Raw genomic sequence first — 8,620 nt, forward strand, 5'->3', positions numbered from 1 at the left:
TGGGCCTTAAGCCTGGTGCACTACAGCGTCGTGCTGCGGAGCGGGACCCTGCGCCACGCCCGACAGGCCCTTGTCTACGTGGAGGCCGACCTCATGGCCGAGGAAAAGAATCTCTGCCAGGAGCGAGAGTGCCTCTGGACAAATTCACTGTTTGGGTCCAAAAGTTGTACAGAATTCACAAAACGAACTCGTCTGAAAAAGAATTTACATTTTGAACTTTTTAGAAACGCCGTAAACCATGGCGTTGTAGGGCTATAATGAAACGCAAGTGATCCTTGGCGTTGCTGACCCACAGTGAAACATCGGTGATCCTTGGCGTTTACTGTCCTTAGCAACGTCAGTCTAATGTGACGTTGCTGCTCCATTTTGAAACGCCAATCTTACAGGCGTTGCTACCTATGGATGAAACGACAATAGCACTCGCGTTTCCGGCAGGCTCCACTGTTTTGGTACCGTATGCATGCATTGTACCTGCAGACCTCCTCACTAATTAATTGTCCACTCCGGCTCCTTTTGCGTGCAGCAGCGAATGCAGTGGCCGCTGGTGCTAAAAAAGCTACTAGTGCATGCAGCCGATGTATTGAATTGCGATGCAGCCGATGCATTAAAAAGGTCACTAGCTGGGCTTTACGGAATGCATGCAGCTGATGAATTGAATGGCTACTGCATGCATTAGCCAATTAGGGGCAGTTTTGAAAAGCCTGCGGGAGAGATGCTATTGCGCAGAGTAAAAGGGAAAGAACAAGAAAAAAATTAGCATGCGGGAGAGATGCTAGACTGCTCCACTGCACTGCATACAATTGATTGATGGTGTTTTTAGCTTGGTATAGCTCACAGGCAACGTCACCTCCTATGGCGTTTTTAGCTTGGGCAGCAAGGCCACATTAGAGTAACGTTGCTAAGGACAGTAAACGCCATCGCTGGCGTTTCATAATAGACCTGCAACGCCACGATTTACGGCGTTTCTAAAAGGATCAAAACGTAAAATCTTTACGGCGTTTTTAAAAGGGTCAAAACGTAAAATCTTTTCGGACCGAATACATTTTGTGAATTCTTTATAGCTTTTGGGTCCAAACAGTGAATTTGTCCAGTGCCTCACGAGGGGCTGGCAACAGCTGAATGTGGCCAACAAGATCGGCCACCGCCAGGCTGACACCGCCTGGGGGGAAGGTGAGGAGGCCACCGAATAGGCCGAGGAGCTCCCTGGAGGAGAGATTTGAGGCGCGAAAGAGGTCGCCCGCCGCCTCGCCGAGGCGGAGTCCGCAGAGAAGGACTTTGAGACACGCGTCACGAACCACACAACCCAACTCGACTCCCGAGAGGCGGCGGTCGCTCACCACGAGAGCAGGGCCATGGTCGTTGAGATGGACTTGGGGGTCCGGGAGCGAGAGGTCCTACAGACCACCGTCAAGCAGGAGAAGGATAGGGAGCGCTTGGAGAACCTGAAGCGCAACGTGGCTGCCGCCGAGGCGTCTGACAAAGAGCGCGTCGCGAAGGCCAGTGCCTTGCTCGCAGAGAGGACGACGAAGTACAAGGAGAAGGTCGACTGGCGGTCACGGGACGAGGCTGCCAGGAGCGCTAAGGCCCTCATGGATAGATACACCATGAACCTGCGGAGGCAGGAGTCCCACCACACGGAGAAGCGCCGCAAGCTTGATGCTAAGATCGCCAGGCTCATGCGGCAGATCGAGGCATCGGATGCCGAGAAGGGAAGCACGGTCGAGCTCTAGATCGTGACCCGGTGTGAACTGGAGCATCTTCAAGCATGGGTGGGGGCCGTAAGTGACGAGGCGCAGCGGACCCGCGACGAGATAGACCGGAAGCATGGTGAGAAGCACTAGCGCTCCAAGATGTTCGAAGAGCTCGCAAACCGTGCCTTCCATGCCGTAGCCACCTTTTCAAATGAGAGGGTTGAGGATCCTCTGGAAACAGACGACTCCAACTACCTGGCCTTCTTCACGAGGCTCGTGGAGAGGCTGGAGGCGGGCTCCGCGCAATGGAACGAGATCCATGACATTGAGTGTCGCGACCTGCTGCGCGAGGCATCGACTCGCGTCTTCAGTAATCTGGTGCGTGCTGGCCGTGACTTTGACTTTGACACTGTGTCATCCCCAGTCCCCGAAGAGCTCCGAGATGAGCTCACAAGGGCAGTGGGGGAGAAACTGGAAAGCTTGGTGGAGCTCTTCTCACCCGCCAGGGAGTGGTACGGCGAGGGTTGGGGCGACCCTCGCGCTTAAGCTCTCCATCTTGTAACAGTGCAGATGCGGCCCCGAGCGGGCGTAATAGATTTGTCCTAAACTTTTGGATTATAGGCCTGTTCGGATGTCATCCGTTCCGCGTTTTCACTCCCGGAGTTGGAGGAGCGGTAGTTAAAAAACGCAGAGTAGAGAAAGAGGTACTTCTCAGATTTTCAGATTTGACGGAGCTGAAGGCTTGCCAAACAGCTCCTAAGTGTTCTAGTGTTTATGCGTGTTCGCTTTTCTCCCGAGGCCCTTCTTCCCTTTTTACTCTGCCTTAGTCTAGCCATAGTGATGGTATCTTTGCTAGTAATATATACTCGGAAATAACAAACATGCTGATGTGGGAGAGAATTAAAGAAGAAAGAGAAGGTTAGAGTAATATAGATAGATACCGTATCATGTTAAATGCAGTGCTACTTTGTGTCATGCATGACAATAAATAAAATCACCTATAATACTAGTTTATGATACTATGAATTATAAAGATAGTATCATACAATAATATTATATGCATGATACTACTATATCGCTCCTCACTATGGCCAGCCTTAGTGCCCTGCGTGGTTGGGACCCAACCCCCGAGGCAGGCTAAACCGTCGCTGATATGCAAAGAGCGCATGCTTAGCAAGGCCACAGGATGTAGGGCCCCTCAGGCTGGTCGGAGCCCTCGGGGGCAATGCTCAGGGTCCCCGTTGAAGCGCAGACGGCTCGTGCCAAGGGAATTATACCTTTTTGAGAAGAAAGCAAGAGCGGGAGGCCTGGTGAGGATTCTTCACAGAAAAAGGTCCATGATGCATGGTCCCTCACGAGGCCCCACACTCCTCGGGGCTTGCTGCTTGCCAAGCCTGCTGACGGGCAAACCTCGTGGGGCTTCGATATCCTGCAAAAAGAGGCTGCCAAGCTTCTATGATTTATGCAGCGAGGCATGCTCGTTATCTTCCGTACGGGTATTATGCGAGGAGACTAGAGAACCAAGGACTTAGAGGGTGTTTGGATCACTAGAGACTAGAGACTAGAGACTAGTAGTAGTCATCTTTAGTCAGTAAACCTCCAAACACCCCTGACTAATGGGTGACTAAAACTAGTTTAGTCTCTAGTCACCCCACCCCCAACTAAAAGTGACTAAAGTCTCTTCTCCAATTAATGGCTCATCCTCCCATGCTGGCACACCAATGGAGGGGAGATAAATGAGAATAATTTAATATAGAGACATTTAATGCTGACTAGTAGTAGTCACCTTCCAAACAAGGACTGACTAAAAACTTCTAGTCTGACTACTACTAGTCACATGACTAGAGAGTATCCAAACACCCTCTTAGTGAGTTGACTTACACGGGAGCAGGCCCGTAAGCCAAAGCTCAATCGCATGGGACTTGCAGTGCTGCTGGGGCTGGCCCGAGCACAAGCACCATGCTCGCCTCCGCCCGCATGTGGGCAATAATTTTGGAGAAACCGAACTTTACTGATGCATGACACAGGTTGTTTACAAAACATAAAAGCACATGTGCCATGTTGTACAAGGGTCAACTCGAGGTTAATGCATCTGAAAAGTGCCCTCGTTGATTTGTAGGTGTCGCCGTGCTGGACACGGGTCGGCCTGAGGTTGATGCGTCTGAAAAGCGCCCACGTTGTTTTCGAAGGTGTCGCCGTGCTGGACATGGGTCACGCCGAGGATGATGCAGCTGAAAAGCGTCCTCGTTGTCAAAATCCACCAGCGCGGAGCATGGTGTTTCCGCTAGCACGAAGCACGGGAATTCCATGTAAGTGGGTAGGAGAATCCACTAGCATGGAGCATGGGGCTTTCGCTAGCACGAAGCATGCTTCCACGTAAGTGAGTAGGAGAATCCACCAGCATGGAGCATGGGGCTTCCACGAGAGTGGGTTGGAGAATCCGCCAGCATGCAGCATGGAGCTTCCATGAGAGTGGGTAGGAGAATCCGCCAACATGGAACATGGGCATTCCACGAGAGTGGGTAGGAGAACCCTCCAACATGGAGGATGGTGCTTCCACGAGAGTGGGTAGGAGAACCCGCCAACGCGGAGCATGGCGCTTCCACGAGAGTGGGTAGGAGAATTCGCCAGCGTGGATCATGGTGCTTCCACGAGAGTGGGTAAGGACTCTCGCGTGCCTAGGACAGTGCGGGTAGATAGAGCCTCAGAGAGTGTATAGCTCCGCCTCGCTCGTATCCGTGAAAATGGATAGAGACTTACGATGACGGCGTACACTCCATGCGCTTGGAATCGGAACACCCACAATCGTCATAAGGGTTGCCACACAGGGCTGTAGATTGGTCGTGGACCACTTCCACATGCCTTGTGGCACGGGACTCTACCTCATGCGCCTTAGCCTCTTCAAAGGGGGTCACAACCCCTCTTCAGGGCGACAGACATGCACATGAGCGAAGAGGAGCCTGGTTGGTGGAGACGTGGGCAACACACATGCTTCACTCGAACAAGGGAGTGGGTTCGATGGGCACACTGAAATAGCAGCAGGGCCGGTCCGTACACATTGGAGGCCCTGGGGCGAGACAACAAAATTGGGCCCTTTTAGACAATTTTTTTTTCCAAAATATATTATATTTCAAAAGTAAATCAGTACATAGCATAGATTGATGTTTACCAAAAAAACACAAGCCACAAATTATTTATTCGTAATGGTCAACAGAACTACATCATCGTTGTATGAAAACATTAAAGTTCTACAAAAGACCGCTCTTCTAAGTGACACAAAAAGACCATCTCACCTGCAAAACAGGAAAACTATTTTTAGAAGACATGTCACCAAACAAATGCACAAAAAAGTCAATACAGATAACGACAGCACTGAACTGCCGTGGAATTGTTGATGTAGCTTCCCAGATCTGCAAGGCTGCACACTCATTCCCCGTTCCCCCTTCTCATCCCTGGATCCTGCCAATGGAGCTTTGAAGACTTTGAAGAACAGGCAAACACAGGAGCGTGAAGATGTGCCTGCGTTGGTTGCTCCTGAATATGGGCAACCAGAAGAGTTCAAAGGAGCGCTGCGAGGAGAAACCGGAGCCGGGGAGCCGGGCTATTTAACAGTGAATCAAAAGAGTACTAATCGATTAGGGGGAGGAGGGAGTATGATGCGGTGATTCCTCCAAGGCTCCAATGTCTACTTGATGGGAACATTGAGGACGGAAAGAGAGATTATTGGGGAAGGGAATAGCATCGTTGATCTCCATTAAAGGATGCACAGGAACAACGGCGCTTTTCTCTGCCTCGAGGAAGTGCACGAGAGCGGCGGCGTTTTTCTCTCGGATTGGAGAAATTGGGGGAGGAGGCGAGGAGACTAGAGAGGAGCCTAACTGGAGGAGATCGATCTACCTACGTGATGGACTGTACTAATACCTGGGTCGGGGCCCCTACCTCCCACCGGCCCAGGGCGGTCGCCCCGTTGCCCCGCCCTGTGGGCCGGCCCTGAATAGCAGGCTCCGTGGGAGTTTATCGCGTTGTGGAGCTCACGACCTCTCTTCTCCTCAGGCGGTTGAGGCCCTTCCTGGCACTTGACGAGCCGCGTGTCTTGGCGTGCGGCCAAGTGACACTCGATCACCTCCCTGTGCGGGCCTTGCTCGCGTGGTGCTTCCCACACGGGCACACCAGGGATGGCCTAGAGGGAGGTTCTGAGCATGCCCTTTTACTTGCAAAGCGGGGCCCTGCTGGCGGCGAAGGAGTTGTCGACATTGCATCCATTTGGTGTTACCACCTAGGGTCCAGCCCGCTCTTGAGGGGGCGGGGATTTCTTCCTAACTAGCGACTCCTTAGAAATCCAGAAGTGGTCCTCGTCGACCGGATGCCTGTCGGAGGCGGGCTTCCAGGAGTACTAGAGGGTGTGGAGCGCATCGTCCTCGTCGTAGCTATTGGTGAGAGTACTGCTACAGCCAGGCTCCTCGCCGATGCTGCGGGCGTGGTGGGCCTCAACCATGAGCACGGAGATTACCGGGTAGACCTCGGTGACGGCAATGCCTTCACTGTGGGCTGCACGCTTCGGATGCCCTGCCACTGCGATGCCACGGAGAACGCCTACTCATGTGTTGCATGCTTCCCCGAGGATTATGCGCACGCCCGGGGGCGCACGACGTACGACAACACGGCTGGCGTCATCGCTAGCCGGCACGGGAAACCCATGGGATGGCTCTGGAGCATGGATGCCACGGCCTCATTTGGTCATGACCCGGGCCGTGGGTGGAGGAGTGTAACAGCCCGAGGTCCATTCTTTGCATTATTATTATATTAGTCCCTCTAATTCACTTTGCATTGCATCATGCCATCATGCCATTAAATTTTGCAACTAATTTTCTTAACTCCAATAACTAAATTGTATATATATCTTGATCTACATGGTGATTCCTCTTTATAACATATCCTCCCAATATTTTAGGAAGCTACTATAGTATATTCCATTAATTTGGAACCACCCTCAAACACTCTTGCATTTAGTTCCAATGCCTTTTTCTACTTCAAGTTTGACCTCCAAACGTTGTCAATATTTCTTTCTCCATTTGTTGAGGCTCCTCCTAAATTCTCTATAGTTTTGGACACTTCTAAACTTAGTTCTTGTTCAAACCCATTGGAATCAAATTGAAATGAGTTTGAATTTGAACCTTGTGATCATGCCCACTTCCATTTTTCTTGGTCATGCTCATTTTTGTGAGTCCAACAAATTTGGCCTCCTACTCAAATTCTTCTCCTAGACCTTTGTCCCCCTCCTAACCCTAGTACCTCTCCCGACCAGCCAGCCTCCGTGTCAAGATCCCCACCTCTCTCTCAAATCTATGTCCTCCCTCCCGATAGTGCCGCCCTACCCAACACACCCGCAGAGAGAGATAGATAGATAGAGAGAGAGAGGAGCAGAGGTCCTCGTCCCCCGCAACCTCCCGCTCATCCCCATGCTGCACCAAGCCGACCCCGCTACCCTTCTACGGCGCTGCTTCGCCGGATCTCGTCGCCGCCGCTTGACCGCGCGGTCCGAGCCGCCTCCGCACACGCTGTCGCCTGCAACACACCAGGTGCCGCGACCCCATGCAATGCCGCTGTCCATGGAGCGTCCCGGAGTATTTAACCAAAAACTACTACAATTCATGGAAACATGTCCAAAACTACCACTATACGTTTTTGTGCTGAAAACTACCAATTTTATCGTAATAAGTGACAAAAAACTACCATGTTTGAAAAGTTGGCGATTTGGTTTGTTTAAATCAGTTTATGACAAGGATGGCCCGCATGAAAGTGCTGACATGGCATAATAGTGTCACGCCCTCCATCTCGAGCAGGAGCTCCTCCTCCCCGCCCTGCAGCCCGCACCTGGTCGCGCTGCACACCGCCTTCGACGACGCCCGCACCGTGCACCTCGTCGTCGACCTCTGCGCCGGCGTTGGCCTGCTATCGCTCATCTCCGCCCGCGGCGGCCAACTCCCCGAGCACGAGGCGGCCGGGCTGGCCGTGCAGCTCGCGTCCATGCTCGCCGCTTGCCACCACCTCGGGGTCGCGCACCACGACATCAAGCCCGACAACCTCCTCTTCGACGCTGCCACGTGCGCGCTCAAGCTCGCTGACTTCGGCTCCGCGGAGTGGTTCGGGGACGAGCGGCCCATTTCGGGCCTCGTTGGCACGCCATACTACGTGGCGCCTGAGGTGGTCGCCAGCAGGGAGTACGGGGAGAAGGTGGACGTGTGGAGCGCCGGGGTGGTGCTCTACATGATGCTCTATGGGGTCGTGCCCTTCTACGTCGCCACCGCGCCCGAGATCTTCGAGGCCGTGCTCCGCGGCAACCCGCGCTTCCCGCCGCGCACCTTCGCCGGCGTCTCGCCCGAGGCCAAGGACCTGATGCGCCGCATGCTCTGCAAGGACGTCTCCCGTAGGCTCTCCGCATGCTCTGCGACGAGACACACATAACATGTTCGATGTAATTTACATGAGGGTGGAGAGAGGTGGAAGAAGAGGTCTGACATATGGGTCCTATCTATAATAACGGTCAAAGTTAATAGTCATGCTGACTTGTGGGCCTAGCATGTCAGAAAGGCGTTTAGAAGAGGTTAATGGAGCAGTTTTCACACTTCGTAGTTTTTTGCCACTTATTAGGATAAAAGTGGTAGTTTTCGGCACAAAAACGTATAGTGGTAGTTTCTGGGCACATTTCCATAATTGTGGTAGTTTTTGGTTAAATACTCAGCGTCCCGCCAAGGTCACACCCACCCGTGGCTCCACCCCTATGGGTGCTTTGCCTCCTGACGTCTCCTTGCTCACCTCGTTGATGCCACTCCGCCCTACCGCTGCTTTACCCGACCATCCTGTTGGCTCGCCACCCCCTCAGCTCCTTCCTGCTGTTGCTCGCTGATGTCATTGCGTGCCGCTGCATG

The 8,620-nt window shown here is 52.8% G+C and overlaps 1 protein-coding gene across 1 annotated transcript; it reads left to right on the forward strand.

Moving 5' to 3' along the window:
• The first annotated feature begins 6,054 nt into the window (after window positions 1–6,054).
• LOC123396555 (phosphoenolpyruvate carboxylase kinase 2-like) lies at window positions 6,055–8,156 on the forward strand. Its single transcript, XM_045091462.1, has 2 exons — window positions 6,055–6,456; window positions 7,464–8,156. The coding sequence occupies exons 1-2, from the start codon at window positions 6,055–6,057 to the stop codon at window positions 8,154–8,156; spliced, it is 1,095 nt and encodes a 364-aa protein (XP_044947397.1).
• The last annotated feature ends 464 nt before the right edge of the window (window positions 8,157–8,620 follow it).

This window comes from Hordeum vulgare, chromosome 5H (genome assembly GCF_904849725.1).
Source record: "Hordeum vulgare subsp. vulgare chromosome 5H, MorexV3_pseudomolecules_assembly, whole genome shotgun sequence".
Classification (NCBI taxonomy): Eukaryota; Viridiplantae; Streptophyta; class Magnoliopsida; order Poales; family Poaceae; genus Hordeum; species Hordeum vulgare.

Coding starts and splice junctions, on each gene's coding strand:
- LOC123396555 (XM_045091462.1), top strand. CDS start 6,055: ATGCCTGTCGGAGGCGGGCTTCCAGGAGTACTAGAGGGTGTGGAGCGC. Junction 6,457..7,463: donor CGGGCCGTGGGTGGAGGAGT/GTAACAGCCCGA, acceptor TGTTTAAATCAG/TTTATGACAAGGATGGCCCG.